The sequence below is a fragment of the Misgurnus anguillicaudatus genome, chromosome 18, assembly GCF_027580225.2.
Source record: "Misgurnus anguillicaudatus chromosome 18, ASM2758022v2, whole genome shotgun sequence".
Classification (NCBI taxonomy): Eukaryota; Metazoa; Chordata; class Actinopteri; order Cypriniformes; family Cobitidae; genus Misgurnus; species Misgurnus anguillicaudatus.
Genome location: NC_073354.2, coordinates 22,414,919 through 22,434,383, shown reverse-complemented (window position 1 = coordinate 22,434,383; position 19,465 = coordinate 22,414,919). Strand labels below are relative to the sequence as shown.

General features: G+C 37.0%; 1 protein-coding gene across 1 annotated transcript; it reads left to right on the top strand.

Moving 5' to 3' along the window:
- Positions 1-7,411: 7,411 nt before the first annotated feature.
- On the top strand, positions 7,412-15,270 carry taf1b (TATA box binding protein (Tbp)-associated factor, RNA polymerase I, B). Its single transcript, XM_073856078.1, has 15 exons — positions 7,412-7,567; positions 7,667-7,765; positions 9,364-9,451; positions 9,546-9,643; positions 9,720-9,812; positions 10,262-10,358; positions 10,447-10,621; positions 11,251-11,350; positions 11,455-11,605; positions 11,749-11,923; positions 12,047-12,087; positions 12,214-12,295; positions 13,054-13,124; positions 13,212-13,446; positions 14,269-15,270. The coding sequence occupies exons 1-15, from the start codon at positions 7,550-7,552 to the stop codon at positions 14,456-14,458; spliced, it is 1,713 nt and encodes a 570-aa protein (XP_073712179.1). The 5' UTR covers positions 7,412-7,549; the 3' UTR covers positions 14,459-15,270.
- Positions 15,271-19,465: the final 4,195 nt, after the last annotated feature.

Below are 19,465 nucleotides of genomic sequence, written 5' to 3'. Positions count from 1 at the left end.
GTACACACATATATTATCCAAAAACAAACTTTTATTTTGTTTGCGATTAATTGTGACGCACAACCATTTCTAGTGTTTACAAAGAATGGTGTGAAAAGGGAAAAACATCCAGTATGCGGCAGTCCTGTGGGCGAAAATGCCTTGTTGATGCTAGAGTTCAGAGGATAATGTGCCGAATGCTGATAGAAGAGCAACTGAAATAACCACTCGTTACAACCGAGGTATGCAACAAAGCATTTGTGAAGCCACAACACACAACCTTGAGGTGGATGGGCTACAACAGTAGAAGACCCCACCGAGTACCACTCATCTCCACTACAAATAGAAAAAAGAGGCTACAATTTGAATGAGCTCACCAAAATTGGACAGTTGAAGACTAGAAAAATGTTGCCTGGTCTGATGAGTCTCAATTTCTGTTGTGACATTTAGATGGTAGAGTCAGAATTTGGCGTAAACAGAGAATGAGAACATGGATCCATCATGCCTTGTTACCACTGTGCATGCTGGTGGTGTAATGGTGAGGGGGTTGGCACACTTTAGGCCCCTTAGTGCCAATTGGGCATCATTTAAATGCCACAGCCTACATGAGCATTGTTTCTGACCATGTCCATCCCTTATGACCACCATGTACCCATCCTCTGATGGCTACTTCCAGCAGGATAATGCACCATGTCACAAAGCTCGAATCATTTCAAATTGGTTTCTTGACAATGAGTTCACCGTACTAAAATGACCCCCACAGTCACCAGATCTCAACCCAATAGAGCATCTTTGGGATGTGGTGGAACGGGAGCTTCATGCCCTGGATGTGCATCCCACAAATCTCCATCTACTGCAAGATTCTATCCTATCAATATGGGCCAACATTTCTAAAGAATGCTTTCAGCACCTTGTTGAATCAATGCCACATAGAATTAAGGCAGTTCTGAAGGCAAAAGGGTGTCAAACACTATTAGTATACTGTTCCTAATAATCAGCATGTGTGTATATTATGTTTTTTGTTATATTTATCTATTTTTTACATACTATTTTTACTATTTTACAAGTTGCTGTAATTTAAAAAAAAAAAGTTGAATAAGTAAAAATAACATAGTAAGTTGAAATTACTTTAAATTTGAGGTAAATTTAAGTTGATTACACATATACACGGTAATTTTAGAAACTAAATGATTTGTTTTAAAAATTAAAGAAGTCAGCTCCGTTTAAAGGTCATCTCAGGATAGTGAGATACTGCCTCATTCCATTCTGCTGACCACAGTATATTTTAATGGGGCTGGTAAAGAGTAATGCTAGTCAATTACTGATTATGCTCTGCTGAGCATTCATTAAAAATACTGCTGTTGTGGGAATGCAGGATTCTTTAGTATTTTGTTTGTGAGGCTGAAATAAATGTTTAATTTATGGTTATCATTCCCTGAACCTTTCTGTTGCACAAAAGGTCCTTTGATGTAGATAAAGGTTCTATAGACTATAAAAGATAAGAAGGTAATGCTTTTTAAGGAACCGCTGAGTAAAAGTTTCTTTGAGAGAGGGTTCTTTAATTGCATCGCTGCACAGAACCCTTTAAGCAGATGTTGTCTGTCTTGTGTAAGTGTTCAGATGGACCATGGGACTCACAGACTGACTTCAACACATTAAACATGCCTGTCCCGATAAGAGATAGGAAATTTGTGATCCATTCACAACGCCATGCTGATGGAGGGCTGAGTAAACAGCGGCTCTGCTGACAGTGACTAATGGTGGCAATAAGGTCATTTCCAGAGTGACAGAGGATGAACTAAAATCTTTTTCTTGTGTGTGTGTGTGTGTGTGTGTGTGTGTGTGTGTGTGTGTGTGTGGGTGTGTGTGTGTGTGTGTGTGTGTGTGTGTGTGTGTGTGTGTGTGTGTGTGTGTGTGTGTGTGAGAGAGAGAGAGAGAGAGAGAGAGAGAGAGGGAGAGAGTGAGTGAGTGAGTGAGAGAGAGAGAGAGAGAGAGAGAGATATGGCATACACAGTGTAGAGATTCTCCTTGCAGTGCAATGATTTACTGGGGTTATTTCAGACTGGAAGGTGACATAGTAAAACACTTAAGACAGGAGAACCCTCAGTTCTCAATTCACTAAATTGGAAATCAAAGGGTGCCAAAGAGGACCTTCATCATTACCCATAGGGGGTGTGTCCCATATAATGTTGGTCTATGGTCTGGAATGTGAATCCTATTTACAGGATTGTACATCATGAAGTCTATAAGCAGAATAGTGTATAAATAGGTATGAAGGTCTTAGTGTTGCAGTGGAGCATATGTCCAGCATATACAGTCATCTGCTTAATGCATAATTGTAAATGTACGAATAAAATGCCCTCTAAAAATGCTGGGTTGTTTCAGATAATTTTTTGGATAAAAAATATAGACAAATATGATTGAAACAACCCAGCATTTTCTGTAAAAAAAAAACAAATAGGATCATTTAAACAAAATGGTTGTGTTTGTCTATATTTTACCCAATCGTAACTTGAAGCTACCCAGCATTTGTTTTATTACTCTAAACATTTTTGAACCTAGCGTTGGATAAAAAGGAATAAACCCAACCCACTGGGTTAAATTAACCCAGAATTTATTTATATATTTGACCCAAAAAAGAACTAAAAGAACTCAACATTTTTGCCTAAAACAACCCTATAGGTTAATTTACAATCCATCGGGTTGGGTTTGTCCCTTTTTTTACCCAACGCTGGGTGTAAAATAACTCAAATGTTTTTTTAGAGTGTTATTAACAAATTAACCACCACAAAAGCTTAATTATGTATGTGCAATAGGTGCACATACATGTACAATACATTCACCTAAAGGATTATTAGGAACACCTGTTCAATTTCTCATTAATGCAATCATCTAATCAACCAATCACATGGCAGTTGCTTCAATGCATTAAGGGATGTGGTCCTGGTCAAGACAATCCCTAAACTCCAAACTGAATGTCAGAATGGGAAAGAAAGGTGATTTAAGCAATTTTGAGCGTGGCATGGTTGTTGGTGCCAGGCGGGCCGGTCTGAGTATTTCACAATCTGCTCAGTTACTGGGATTTTTCACGTACAACCATTTCTAGGGTTTACAAAGAATGGTGTGAAAAGGGAAAAACATCCAGTATGTGGCAGTCCTGTGGGCGAAAATGCCTTGTTGATGCTAGAGGTCAGAGGAGAATGGGCCGACTGATTCAAGCTGATAGAAGAGCAACTTTGACTGAAATAACCAATCGTTACAATCGAGGTATGCAGCAAAGCATTTGTGAACACACACAACCTTGAGGCGGATGGGCTACAACAGCAGAAGACCCCACCGGGTACCACTCATCTCCACTACAAATAGAAAAAAGCTACAATTTGCACAAGCTTCATGCCCTGGATGTGCATCCCACAAATCTCCATCAACTGCCAGATGCTATCCTATCAATATGGGCCAACATTTCTAAAAAATGCTTTCAGCACCTTATTGAATCAATGCAATGTAGAATTAAGGCAGTTCTGAAGGCAAAAGGGGGTGAAACACAGTATACGTATGGTGTTCCTAATAATCCTTTAGGTGAGTACATAGCACACTCTAAAAAACACTGGGATTTTTTAACCCATCGTAATCCTGACCGTTGGGTTCATTTAATCTAGAACATTTCTATTTTGGACTCAACCCTGGGTTAAAACAACCCATCATATGTTAATATAAACCAATTGATTGGGTTTGTCCATAATTTACCAAACAATGGTTTCAAAAACAAAACATCATTTTGAGTGTATATACTCACTAAAACAGCTGTATCCGAACCATCTGATCAACATGCAACATTCAATTGCACTCAGTTGTCTACCAAGAGCACAAAACATCTGCTCCTTTGTTGTTGTGGAATTGTAATAATTTTGACAGCCTCCGTGAGAGGAAAACTGTGCTCGATACACATGCTCTCATCTTTGACTATTCATGAGCTACCCCCTCCCTTTGCTTAAGCTGCTGCTGCGTGATGAGGTTTCCATGGTAACCGACAGGACGCAGACCTGAGCTGGGCAACAATAGGATTTTCCATGTGTATAGTGTACGTGAACGAGAGAAAGAAGATTCCACTGGCTCCATATCAACACATCAAAGCTTTTTTTACTGTTTGAAAGAAATAAATGATGTTACTGATGTCATATTTAAAGTTATTTTGAGGTTTACTTCACAAAACATATAGTATATGTCCTTGTATTAAGAAATAGCTTGCCCAAAAATTAAAATATTTACATTTTTTGGTCACTGTTATGCTATTGAAGCTATAAGTTTGAAAAAACGTACATTTTGGTCTTTTCCTCATTCACATAACCTCAAAAATTATAAAATGCAATTTGTAGAAAATTGTAGCATGCCATGCAGAGAAAACACAGTGAAAATGTCAATAAATATCACTTGATTATTATCTTTCATAAAATTTCTGCATGTTTAAATATCCTCAGTGGCCCTCCCTTTCCTTTTACTCCAACATTACCTCACCTCTGATGTACGTTACAGTCAGATGCCTGCATCCTATTACCAAAGAAGGATGCTGCCCACCATGCAAGAGTGGGCAAAAATGAGTAATGGTCGAGTGATTGGACAACCTCAGCTGCCGGTGAACAGCAGTAATCAGAGTTGTGATGGGAAAGGGACTGTATGTAATATTTTTACAGATAGGAACCAAGTGAGAAAGGCTCAGTATAATTTTCTTTTCACCAAAGCACACCCACAGCCTCCCACATGCGACGTCCGTGGAGGAAGAAGAGTGGGGATACGAGTGCCATACCGGAGCGCAAGCAATATGCTGTGTTTTAGTATGATGCATAATAAACCCACACTCACTGGCAGTAACTGACTGTTCTTGATTTCCATAGACAACAATGCTGCGCTTTGCATAGTGAACATGAGAGACTGCAAAGCAGTAAACCATGAAATTGGCCTGGTGGTGAGCGAAGCAGCTTCTTTGAAGGAGAAGGGGGAGGTTTATTGACGCACATACGTGAAATTAACTCACACAGACACACACAAAAACTGAACATAAGGCATCTTATTATATAATGGCTTCAAACTTTCCATTGCTGTCAACATTTTATGCAACTCTTCATATTTTTTGAGTGTTTTTATTGCAGTCATTTGCACCTAAAATTTATTGTTGTCTCAGGCATTCAAGAATTATACATATAATACATAGCAGAAGTCTACTTTATATGGGTATTTCCCAGAATTCGGGCCTATTTATGTCCACATGGTGTAATTCTATTAAAAACTAATTAAATCTAATAAATTTTAGCACCATTAATTAGTATAAACAAAAACAAGACTTTTTTATGGCTGCTTTTACTAATAATTTTATCACATTTTATTGGTGATTTGTGGTACAATATCTGTTTTGGTGTTGTCCTTCATCCAGAGTTTTCACATGTTGTGCAATATCTCAAACATTATTTATCACAAATTAATAAAAAAATGCATATTAATTAAATGTTAATCGATCTAATAAACTACATGCACAGATTAAATATGCATTTTGTACTTTATTTTGCTTAATTTCTACATGTCCCATGCTTTAGCTGTCATTACCAACATGCGCTGCATAAAGGGACTTTTCCACTTTTTTTCATCAAAAGTTTATTTGGTAGCCATGGTAACCTAATGACATAGTGGAGCACATGGATTTCAAGCGGCAAGACTGATGCCTTGATGTCCAGAAAAGTAAGTAAATCTACTCTTTATTCTTTGTGTTGGGCATACACTTATTATACGTCATTACCATATGTGTTGTATTTTTGAATTTTTGTAATCACTTTAATAGTTAAAATGGTGTACATTACATGTAGAAAGCTACCTAAACTTGCTTAGTCATCATCTTAGCTAGTAGGGCTAGTTTTTTTGACAAAAATGTCCTTACCAGCACAGTCATTACCAGCACAATACATATTTTTGCCAATAAATTATGTATAAATTACAAAAGCATCCTACAATTATACATTTCTGACAATTTTGGACAGTCTAAATGATCACTATTAAAAAGGTTTGATTTAAATAAGCTTAAATTCCAAGCCAGGGTAGATTGATGAATCAGAAATTTAGATACGTAAATGATTATAATTCATCTTGCAAGTAAAAATCTCATTAAGTTCAAGATAAATTAGATTCCATGTAAACCACAAAATGTTTTAAAAGCACTAATTTATCATTTAAGTTTTATTTTTTTACATATATTCGATGATGTGATGGTAAAGACACATTGACATAGTTAAGAAAATCGCAAAAAAAAAAAAACATAAATTCCCTTATCTTATGGTCTCAACCAAGCTGATAATGTCGCTCCTGACTTAAGGACTGATAATTTGATGTACCAATTAGTCAGATTTGGATTTTTAATTTTTTTAAATTGCAGCAACCCAATTTGGGCCTTAATCTGAGAAATACCCACATATGCTATGCCTAAATGTATGCTTTAGGAGGCTTTTATATTGAGGCATCTCCCATTAGCCTGTACTGGTTTCCATAGCACAATGTCTTACACAATGTCATACACTATGCCCACTCGCCCACTGTTTCACACACCCACCCACACACAGTTATGGTTGGCAAAGAAAGACATTCGTAGATCTGTGGTCATGTGAAGGGAGTGATAAAAACAAAGAGAATGCAGTTTAGCTCCTGTTCAAAGGAAATTTTGGGGTTGAGTGTGCAGTCTAGGTGGGAAGCAGTGATACTGTATTGTTTACATCCTCAAAGCTATAACAGCCTCATGGACACATACGCCATCTACTGTCTATTGTGCAGGACATGTGGTGGTTATGCACCAGCTAGATCAGTGTTTCTGAATCATTAAGAAGCTAACTTACAAGCAAATTTCTAAGGGGTATTAACTTTAATTTATTTAGAAATATGATCAAACAAGCTTTAAAATAGCAAAAAACAACTTAATCATGTTTAAGATGTGCCAAGATTTAGAAATCTTTATTGGGTAGAAATTGTGAGTGGAGGGCGTTTAGATCTTGTGGACAATGGGGTAACACTTTTATAGGGACTTAAATGTGTTGAATAGCTGGGCTGTATGCATTGAACACAAGTGTAAAAAAATCGCCATAAACTATCAATTTATTATGGGACATTCACTTGGACAATTTGCATTTAAATAATTATTTTAACAACAAAAGTAAAAAAAAGTTGTACTAATAATGCAAAATTTTGTACCTGCTAAATAAAACATGGAAACCATTACAAAAGTTCTAATGTATTTAATGGTTATAATGGGAACTGTATTGGTTTATACCGTATATAATGGTCTCTCCTGGTCTATTCAGGTAATGTGATTGGATGTTATCTGCTGAACAAAACAATAAATCCTAAAAGGCACAAAACACACTGGATTACGAAATTTTGTAGTGGTATGAATGGTATGGTAAACAGGTGATGTCTGCTGTCTTCCTCGGGCTTTTATTTTGAAAAACAACGTTTTCGCGGCCATATTAAAAACCCTTTTTAATGAAGCAACGAGACAGAAACAAACTTGATATATGACTTTTAAACTTTTGCAATCATGAACGAACATCTCGCTGTGAGTTTTTTCCTCATTATATTTTAGCCGTTTTCATAGTGATTATGTTATTTGAGCGGAACTGAAGCTGTTGCTTTTGTTGTTGTTTGTACTATACAGGATGGATACAGTGAGCCATGTGCTCAATGTGCTGCTGTTGACTGGGGGGTGACAGATGAGGGACAGTTCTTCTGCAGAAACTGTCACAATATTATCGAGGTTAGTCTGAAGTAACATGCGATTAAATGTTTGGTTTAACATTGAACGATTGGCACATTTTAGTGATTGGTGAATTATAGGTTTACAGTCAATCTATCAATCCTGTTCCCACATTTTAGAATAAATTTTAGGTAACGTTAAATTTATCAAAACTACGGATAACACAAATGTAACACAAAGATGCTAAACTGCATAGGCCAACATTTATTTATTTATTTATCCTATTTGTTTTACAAGTTAGACAACCTAAAAGTCTTTATAGTTTGAAACATTTTAGTTTTGTAATGTCTTAATAAACTCTTAATAACATTTCACTTAAAGGTTAAATTTGAAAAATTATTGGTAATGTAATAAATAATGTATTTTTGAATAATTTTAATAGATCCAGACATTACATACACAGTGCTGCAGGGATGACGTTTTTTGTAGGCCAACACTAAAGTTGGCGGGGCACTGGTTCTCTCACAAAAAGCCCATTCATTTTTTTCCCATAGACTTTTTTGTATTAGGGCAAAAATATGCTCTGTGTCTAACAAAAGTGTATGACACTTACACGTTTTGTCCAACAATTTAATCTTCACAGATGAATACAAATTTTATCAATAGAGGGTATGCACGTGACGTCACCTTCTGCGAAAGTGACTCCGGTTACGCCCACTGAGTGGCAAAAGGAGTGGCAAAAGACAGAGCGTCAGCATCTATGTACAGTGTGAAATCAGCGAAAACACGGGAAAACGCGTCTAAATGGGAAACAGATCTTGTGCGATACACTGTACTAACAGATTAACAAGAATTCGGAGCTATCGTTTTACAGACTGCCAAAAAACACAGAAAGGAGAAGTTAAAGATCGTTAATGCCAACATCCACAGACAACAGATGAGTTGGCAAGTTGCTAGGGTCACTATCAAGCAGAGGTTTTACTTTCTACTTAAAAATATTTTTCAGGTATTTGTATTTTTTATGTTTTTCTTCGGCATATTATCATAATTTTTACTCTATTACATTTCATAAATACAAGTTTTTGTTTTACATTTAATCTTTAAGTACATAAGCATACTTTTACTCAAGTAAAAGTACACAATTTTAATGTAATTAGGTATTAAATAAATGTTAATATGCAATATAAAAGAATAAACTGTATGATTATATGCTTTAGAATGTAGTGAAGTAACATTGTTCCCAATACAAACACCATAATAAAGCATAGATTCTTAGAAAAATTTAACTAATGTAACTAAGTATTGTCCACCGCTGCTATCAAGTACAACTAAATTTAATTTAAGCTGATAATAGTCAGTTTTACTGCCATTTTCGCAGCAGCCGCTATGAAAACCAGCCATTTTGTTGAACGTTTGCCACTCAACAGGGCAAGGTCCCGCGTGGTCAGTTGTAAAAGTGACATCAATGCATACCCTCTATTTTGAACTGTAAATACGTTTCCTAGAAATATAAAAAACTGATTCATAAAAGCTGTGTTCATCTGTGAAGACTAACTTGTTGGACAAAAAATTGTGTGCTCTATTCTACCACGGATTTAAAAAATCACTGTCTTATAGCTATATTTTTGCATGTGGTAAAATTATATCATTGCTCACAGAAAACAAGAGAAGTGGTGGATGATTCCACTTTTCTCCGCGGTCACAGCAGGATCTCACAATTAGCAAGAACCAAGAAGACCGGAAAAGGTCAGTCAAAGCCTTTTGTCCTGTATTTACCTGTTGTTTAGTTGATGTGTCAAATGTAGAATCATAAGACCTTTCTGTGATGACTTTATTTCAGAGGGTGCACGACAGTGGATGGTATGTGAGGGTTTTCAGTTCATTCTGAAATCTCAAGCTGATGCTTTGGTTAGTCTTGGTGTTTGTTCGCAGTTTAAGGTCAGTAACTTTACTAGTTGACAGTATTGTAGGTGACAAAAGAAAATGTGTTATGAATCTTGTGTATTATTTTAAGACAGAAGTAATGTGGAATTTCTGGAAGCGATACTTGCAGAATACCGGGCAAGCTTTCACCAAAAATCCACTTTCCACTGTCAGGTTTTCAATAGTAAGTCTAAAAGCATTGTTGAGTCATTATAAAGACTGTGATCACAAATTTCCACAATAATTAACTTTGCAAATTTGAGACATTCTGTGTGTAGTAATTCATAAATCTCATGACTTTTTTGGAAAGGGCTGCAGGATATAGCGCAATATAGTGTAATATGCATACCGCAATGGTTTGCAATAATAACTATGATTTTAATACTTCAAAAGTTTTGTATAGTCAAAGTTTTAGGTTGATCCAGGTAGCAGACTGGCGAGACAAAGACAGTGGTGGTGTCTGTCTCCAAAAAAGACTACGTTTTGGAGCTAATAGCAATGGAAAAAAAATATTTTGTGGTCTCCCATATACCTTTATCAAACACATATCCTAACTGTCCAAGAGGTTACAGTCACACTGTGTCTAAAATGCCTATTGATATACATATTTTTCATTCCGGTCTTCCCTTTCAGGATGTCACCTCAGAGAGCGAGCCAGAGTCTATCGCCCAAAGTGAGCAGTCAGTCCGCAGTTTTGCTTCTTCAAGGACAGGAGACATTTCAGCCTCCGGTAAACACAATTTTTCGCTCTCTGTACTTGAACATGTACCTAATTCAAGCACTTGTTCAACAACAACTGTGTTATTATTCTGGTACAGGCATCTCCAGTGATGGAGAGTTATCAGTATGTTCAGGCTCTACGGATGCTTCAATGTATGTTAGCGCGAAGGACAGGAAAAGCTGTAATCTTATGAACATGCCACGGACGCTGGCCATGTGCTATTTGGCTCTGCTTTGGGTCCGAGAAGCCATCACTCTGGCTGATTTACTGAGGTGTGGGGGACAAACACTTTAATGTATTCAGTTTATTGCTAGAAATGTTTCATTTGTTTAGTTAGTTATTAAAATAAAATAGGTTTATTATAAACCTGTATGCTGCTTTTTTCATTTAAAGGGAACATATGAAAATCTAAATTTTTCATGTTTAAGTGCTATAATTGGGTTCCCAGTGCTTCTATCAACCTAGAAAATGCGAAAAAGATCAACCCAGTAACTTAGTTTTGGTAAACCATTATCTGCAAGCATGTGAAAAAAACAGGTCATTGACAATTTGGCTCCCCCTGTGATGTCAGAAGGGGATAATACAGCTCCTTAATCTGCACTATTCAACCACAACAGTGCCATTTAGTGCAGAGATCAGCTCATTTGCATTTTAAAGGACACACCCAAAAATAGCACGTTTTTGATCACACCTACAAAGTGGCAATTTTAACATGTTTTATTAAATTATCTATATGGTATGGTATTTTGAGTTAGAACTTCACATACGTACTCTGGGGACACCAAAGATTTATTTTTACATCTTAAAAAATTATTGTGAAATGTCCCCTTTAAGTATTTGATATATGGTATGGTTTTATATTGATTATCTGATTTGGTCTATAATTTTACTGCTGTTGCAGGCTGGCCTCGGAGAGACGTGTTCCTTACATAAACGTTCATGAGGATTTTCCTGAAGAGTTGAGACTGTTAGGAAGAGATGCCAACATCTTTCGAGTTGAGGTGAGGAGGACACAACCCATTTTTTAAGTTGTGAACCAGTACAGCGTGTTGTAAGGTGTCCTGTTGTGTTTCTAATAACTGTGACGACTTCTGGTTTTCTGCAGTCTCTTCCTTCCTACTCGAAGATCCGTAGAGAAGCTGTCAATCTGGCTCAGGTCATGAAATTGCCTGCCTTCCCAACTGTTTCTCAAGATTGCCTTCTCCACCCAATTCCACTCACTGTCCGCTATCTGCTGGAGTCTAACCTTCCTGATGTGTTTTTGGACATCTGCTAGAGAAATCGAGGCTTATACGATATTAAAGATGCATTTGGATTTTATGAACTTATACAAGATCTAAAACCATCTGTATGTCTGACTATTTGATCTGATTTACTTTCTCTGATTCCCCATCAGATGGACTTGTTGTTTGGGTCCACAAGGTTATAAAGCAGGCTGCTATGGATGATGAGTCCTTCCTGACCTTTGACCCTGACAGAACGAGGCCTGTTCTCATATGTTATGATATTCAGGCAGTAGCTATCATCATTGTCACCTTGAAGCTCCTTTTTAAGTTGGATGATCGAGTGGAGTGGTATGTTTCATTAAAGATTAAAATATTTCTCCGAAGGTTCCTGTTTTAAATTTGCTAACTTTGCAGTGACGCTACGGTGTTTATTTCATGCTGCATACCTTTCTTCTTTTTTTGCATCTCAAGGACTTTAACTGAGGAAGCAGCCAATAAGACAAAGAAGAAAGGTCATAATTTTTGACATTCTGTTATTTATTTCTTGGGTATCAAACAGTACTTAGTTTCTTACTTGAATGCATATTGTTGGTGGTCTGTTTTAATAGCTCATACATCCTTTCATGTGTTTATAACAGTGTTCAGTTTTGAAAGGTGGTTTAAAATAATGCAGCCTGCATTTAAGCGAATCAGACAGAAGAGGGAACGAGAAGAAGCCCGGTAAGTTGTGTGAAAGATCTCACTGAGATGTTTGGTTTTAAAGGTGGGGTGCATGATTTTTGAAAAACACTTTGGTCGGGCGGAGTACCAAAACACACTTGTAGCCAATCAGCAGTAAGGTGCGTGTCTACTAACAGACATCGTTGCCTGGGTTGCGTTTGTGTGGGGCGGGTCTATCAAAAAGGTCCAGATTCTATTGGGGTAGGGGCGTGTTTTTGTTTTGTTTTGTTTTTTAGGTAATTTCAAATGTCAACATTGGCTTTCAGAGATCATGCACCCCGCCTTTAAAGGGATAGTTCACCCAAAAATGAAAATTCTGTCATCATTTACACACCCTCATGATGCTTGAAGCCTGTATGAGTTCCTTTATTCTGTTAAACAAAAAAGATGATTTTTTTTTGACGAATGGCACCCATTGACTTCCATAGTATTTGTTTTTCTTACTAAAGAAGTCAGTAGGTACCGTCAGCTGTGTGGTTACCACTGTTATCAAAATATCTTTTGTTTTGTTCAACAGAAGAAGAAAAACTCATACATGTTGGGAACAGCATGAGGGTGTGTAACTGATGACAGAATTTCCATTTTTTGGTTAACTATCCCTCTAAGTTTCATGCTAAACAAAATTGTAAACAGATTTAAAAAATAAAAAAGTCAAGTTCAGATCAATTGGACTATATTTTGAGGTAGCCATAATGCATTTGTAGTATTCATAGAATCCTTTACCCTAATCTCTGGAAACGCATGTTCTGCTCTTTCAGAAAACAGTGGAAATCCAGCAAACCTTTAATTTCAGACTTGAAAAACAAGAGCGTGATCCTCAAAAAGAGACGTAAGCTAATGTGACCGGTCATGCCACCTCATTAATGTTATCAGTATTTCCCTATATTGTCCAATACTGTGCCCTTTGACTTTCCAGGCGTGGTTGAACATTTGCAGCACAGATTTCAGATGTTGAATGACTCCACTTCAAAACAACAATCTCCCACCGCAACCTCTTTCTCCAGCTTTCAATTCCATTGGGGAAAAGATGAGGGTTCGGATGGATCCAGTATGCATCACCATCGCTTAGACTGTACCTTTAAGAAACAAGGGGTCACCCGGCTTGCTAACCGGAAATATTGGCATACATACCTGGGCCGCTGCCCATCACAGTAAGACCCTGGGTTCTGTTTGGGAAACCTGATTGAATACATAATTCACATTTAATAGTCCACTTAAATATTATAAGTTATGCTGGGTACACACCAAGAGATAATCGAGCTGATTTTGGGCCGATTTCCCCCCTTCCGACAATCCTAGCTATGTCCTGATTATCTTGATGGTTATCTTGAAGAACGTCAGAGCCGCCCGATCGCAAATCGTAAATATTAAACATGTTTAGTATTTATGGTCAGAAATCCTGATGTGTGGGGGGAACCCTGAGGAAAAATGTGCGTACGCTCTGGAGATTATCACGTTAAACAAAACAATATCCAATCAGAAAGCAAGATGATGGAAGACAAAGTGAAGTTGAAGCAAAGTGAACTTGTACAGACCATGTTCCCGATGTCTCCACGACTTTACCCAACCCCTTTTTCTTTTATTTTCTGTAAAAATCATTCCAAACACTATTATTGAAATTTCTTCCTGCATATCGTCTGCCATGCTTATTCTGAAATCTCGCAAGATTTTGCGAGATTTCCTGTGTTGACAGTCGAGACTGGTTAAAATCTGTTTGTGTGTGGTGTGCTGTCTTTGACACAATGGCACACCAAACACTATAGGAGCAAAACGGTTAAATCTAGGATTTTTTTATCCTCATGTTTGTGGTCTTACATTTTTAAAATCTTATAAGATGTAAAAAATCTTTTTGTGTGTACCCAGCATTACAAACTAAAAGCATCGAAAGCCATTGAGTTACTGTAATCATACTAGTTAATTCATTGTGGATACACTGTGATTCTGACTAACAAATGAATATTTTTCTATTTTAGCATTTCTAAGGATCATTTCTCAGAAATTGAGAGCAGTTTGCCCAGGATTTACGTGTGGCTCCTTGATCTCTTCTCATTTCTGCTGGGAGTCAGACAAGCACAAGTGTATGATGAGGTCCTGGTTGTGGAACGTCGCTTATTAAAGAATAAAACCCGTCCTAAACCCCCTCGCAAAAAATCTAAAAAGTAGGTAACTGTGAGTAATATTCTGAAATATACAGTTGTACTCAAGTTTACATAGACCTTGCAGAATCTGGAAAATGCTGAACATTTTGGATGAATTAAAAACAAACTTCTTCTTCTTTTTCCAAAAATTCCAGATTCTACAAGGTGTATATAAACTTTTCATTTCAACTGTATATTTGAGAGTCATTTTAATGACTCGAGTGAGTTTTGCCAGTGGCATGATCTGTGAGGATATGACCTTTGGAAGGTTTATAAGGTTTACTGTGTTTTACTACTGTGAGTAATGAGCATCCCAGTGAATTGTAGTGTCTGGATTTTAAATTGTTGTACTTTGACTTTATTGGTGGTGTGAAACATCCACCATACAAAAATAACATCGAAGCAAAATGACTTCTCATGATGCCTTGTTGATGCTTTGTATATAATGTGTATTGAAAATATAATTAGGATCAGTCTCTTTTTTGCTCCAAATGTATCTATTATATGGTGTTTATGTGAGTATTAGTTGTAGAAGCAAAGATGAACCAATAGGGGGAGTAATACACCTCACAATGAAGAAGCCATAGATTCTCTTATACTTTACTTTGAGAAAGTATTAGGTAGTTGTGGAAAATTTTAAAGCGGTTTCACTTATAAATTGTAGCCCTTTCTATGGGTAGTTTGGGTCACTTTTCAAGTCTTAATAAAAAGGGGTGAATGGTATCCCTATTCTGTTGAATAGCAACAATGTGTAGTTACACCAATGCATCAACTACACTGAGACTGTGAATGTGTCATCTATGCTTTATTCTTGAAATTAAAACAAAACTTTTGCAAGTGTTCTCACATAGTGTGTTTCTTGTAACAGTCTTGGGCCAGCAAGTTTAACTTTGTTGACTAAAGTAAAGCATAGCAAAAAGAGAAAGCTAGGAGAAGGAGCAAGGGGGCAGGGCAAGAGAAATTGGGACAAAGAGCTTGTGTGGGGTTGTGGGTGTTTCCCTGGCACTGTTCCTTAACCAAACCAGCTGACTGTGTATGTAAACACTCTCCACATGCTTCCTGCTAGAAAAGCCCTGGCCACTTTAAATATGTGCTGTAGACATACAGTACACAAAAATGTATACCAAAACAAGCCATACTTTAGTGTTATATTTCATAACAGCATGTCTTTCAGGATTGTTTTCCCTTTTCACGTGTAAAGGGCTGTCCTCACAATTTTCCTGGCATGTTTTTTGTTTTTCTTGGGGTCTCTTCCTAACAGCACTATTTTCACTCCTTAACACTACACTGCAATGGTGCCAAATGAGAGCGCACCATACCTATACATTTTGTTTATTGCATATTTTCAAATACTATATTTATGCATTTGGCAGATGCTTTAATCCAAAGCAACTTACAAGGTATACAGTATAGGTTTTAACAGTATGTGTGTTAACTGGGTTTGAACCCATGACCATTTGCGATGCAACACAATGCTCTACCACTGAGCTACACAGAAACATGTTATTTCTTATTTATTCTGTTTTTTGATTGATAGTCTTGATTATTTTGGACTGTTTCATTTTCAGACCTGTGTGAACAGCCTGAATAATGCACATATTGTAATTATTTTATCCCCATCATGAAAGTGAAAAGTGCTGGGTGTGGCAGAGAGCTATTTGATCTTACAGTCTGAACCCATGTGACACTGGTTAGGCCACTGAGAATTTAAATAACTTAGTTACTGAAAATGCTGAGTAAGTGTCTCTTTCTGTACCTTACTTGCATGTGCGCTCATAACACCGAAGCTAAAACTTTCATTTATATATAAAAAAAACATGCAAAGTTAACCAAATTTTGCTTTGTCTCTTTCTAACAGCCTGGAAAAAAGGATTAGGGCAACATAACTCCAAAAGCTTGTTGCATCCTGGAGGTTAAAAGCAAGCCTATCCCTTTTTGGATGACCTACTTTTGTAGTCAGTCAGTTCATTTATGCTAAAGTAGCACATTTTGGTTTGCTTTTTTCCCAACTTCTGCCCATGTTTCCAGTGTTTTTCCTCATCAGCCCAATGCAGATAGCACATCTGTCACCCAGCCTGTGTGTTTGCACACCCTGATTGGCCTCTCTTTTTTTCTTTAAACACACACACACACAGTCTCCCCTGGCCCACAGCTTATATCACCCAAACATGGCCTCACTAGCCTTCCCAGATTCCTGTTTGAGTTTAAACAGTTCATGCCATCCATCAAGTGAAGCTCCGCTTGACTGAAAACACAAGCTCTGATGATGACTCTAAAATAATGTTCAGGCATTCTTTCTTTTCAGCTGACAACTACAATTCTGCAAAATGTGATGATTTAAGGTTTTGAAGCTTTGAACAGCTGTGAAGATCTCAAAACGTGTCGTTTTGAGTTGTAATAATATTAGAAGTTGACCTTCAGGACCCATGAAAACATCTAAAAAGCTTTATCAGCCAAAGAGAGCAGAATAATGCAATGCAGAAAGTCTGTTTGAAAACTTGGAAGTTTACATCAGAAAATTAGTTGTACTTTCTTGTCAATGGGACTGTACCATTTATAACTACACTGTAAAAAATACTTTGCTGCCTGAAAATTTTTGTTAAATCAACTCAAATTTACAAGTAATGTCAACAGAGATGAGTTGTCACAACTTATAAAATATAGTTGAGAAAAGTCAACTTACTTTTATAAGTTATATCAACTCACCTGTAGTTATAACAACTCATTTCTAGTCAAGATAAATAATAGTAAGTTGAAATGACTTTAAAATTTTAAGGCAGCAAAGTATTTTTTACAGTGTAGTATAGACTGTTTCAGCAGTAACAACATAAACAAGCGGCTGTCGCTGACTCCGCTAATAATAAATAACAACAAAGTACTTTAATCGTAGTTTATTTATATAACAAGCAAAAAAAACAACACATAGATTAGGAAACCAAAACATTTGTTATTTTCGACGAGGCATTTGCTCAAGAGATCAGTTTAGCAACTAGTCAGACCATTAAAAAAAACGAAACCGGAAGTTCGGATCCAGACATGTATCACGTGCGTCCGATGAAACCGTCTATAAGGTACGAAGGTATAGCTTAGAGCAGTGGTTCTCAAACTTTTTCAGCGTGCGGCCCCATTTGTGTATGGTGCATTCCTTTGCGCCCCCCCCCAAAGAAAATTTATGACAAAAAACAGTTCTACTTCACATTTTAATTAAACAAAACATTAAATTATACAAAGTAGTGCTGCCTTATTTTTTTTAGGTTTAATTTCATAGAATTCATGATAAATTAATGTATTTTATAAAAATGTCATAAAACTGGGGCCCCCCGGCACCATCTCGCGGCCCCCCTGGGGGCCCCGGACCCCAGTTTGAGAACCACTGGCTTAGAGGTACATATAATGTAACTCTTACCTTTTTGCTATGCATAGCATTTTGCAGTGACAAAGAAGATTTCAAAGAAGTGCCATTGGGTAGGGTTCAACTGTCCTTGCATCCTATTTTATAAATATTAGTTTTGCTTTGTTCACATATATTTATACTTTATATTTTATGTGGCATTATGAAATTATTTTAAAAAATTGCCATTTTCATGGAATTCTTCATAAAGCCATAAAAGCCAATGTTTTTATGGGTATCTGCAATATCTCTTCTACTTTGTGTTTCTTTTTCCTTGAACACAGAAGCTGTGCTTTGTTCTCAGTCTTTACATTGTTTTGCTATTTGCATAGCTTTTGCAAAATGGAGAAGTGGTCCTATTTAGAGATCTGGCTCAAAATGAGTGTCGCCTGTTTCTTTGTATATAATCAAATACAGCATCCTATTTACGGCTTGTTTCCATACCAATTATCACAATGCTTAACAAACTCCACATTTATTTCCAATAATTGGTTCATTATTCTGGAATAAAATATTGTGTACATATCTCATTTCAAAGAGCTGTATGTCCATTTGTGTTTTCATTTTAAGGTACATGCAATCTATTAAGATTAATAAATAAATTAAACATAGGAATGTTAATCATTTTTATTAGCAAATGTCTGATCTGCATCAACTACACAAATCACAGACAAAGAAACTGAAGGTTCTATGTCTATTTTCACTGAATATCTAAAAAGGAGGGAGGGATTGATAAAGCCTATTGTCTGCTCAGCCAGACAGGCAAAATCACAGACCTCCTATAGGGACATTTTCATGATTTCCACAAAACCTGCCGAAAATTAACACCTCGCTAATCTTGTCAGAGTAACAGCAGCTAATTAACAACCCATGCATTGGGCATATTGTGCCCTTACATGAGAGAACCATAAAGGTTAGTGTGGCTACAACAAAGAGATGCTGCATACTCATAGACTCCGCCCTGGAATTCTTTAGAGAAAGCTGAGCACTGAGGTTCCTGAGTTCATTTCAGTTCAGTAAACCCAATGTGGGCACGTGATGTAGATGTCATGATTTCCGGATCACCATTGCGACAAGTGTGTCTTTGTGAATAGAGATAGTAGATATTATTAAAATCGTAAAAAAAGAAAATGCATACCAATGCCTATTCTTATCTTAAAACAGATAAAACAATAATATATGTGTATGAAATATTAATATTTCTCCTCATACTGCTGGTATGTTTTGTTATTAGCATAGGTGACGTTACATCAAATGTATATTTTGTTTAAGCAGCATCTTGTCCCCGTTTCCCCTTTGTGCAGGTCACGTGAGGTTTCAAAACATTCACTAGACAGCAGACCGACCGCTAAAACACACAAGCATACATGTTTACCATACATGTCTCACACATGACGAAAGGGATTAAGCGTAGACATATACTAAACGCAAGATAGTCTGCCGATTCCATCTGTTATCTTTAACACTGTTTTGTTTCCATTCCAGGCGTTGGCTCACATACATCCAGTTGTGCGTCTTCTGAGCATGCGCACACTCCGCTAGCATAGAGATCCAGACGCGTGCGAGTATCTCACGATTCCGCTCATTCGCCGCGCCGACCTTTCCCCCAGTTCTCGAGCGCCGGGTTCATCGGGTTTACAC

Coding starts and splice junctions, on each gene's coding strand:
- taf1b (XM_073856078.1), top strand. Junction 11,351..11,454: donor CCAACATCTTTCGAGTTGAG/GTGAGGAGGACA, acceptor GGTTTTCTGCAG/TCTCTTCCTTCCTACTCGAA. Junction 13,447..14,268: donor CTGGGCCGCTGCCCATCACA/GTAAGACCCTGG, acceptor TTTCTATTTTAG/CATTTCTAAGGATCATTTCT.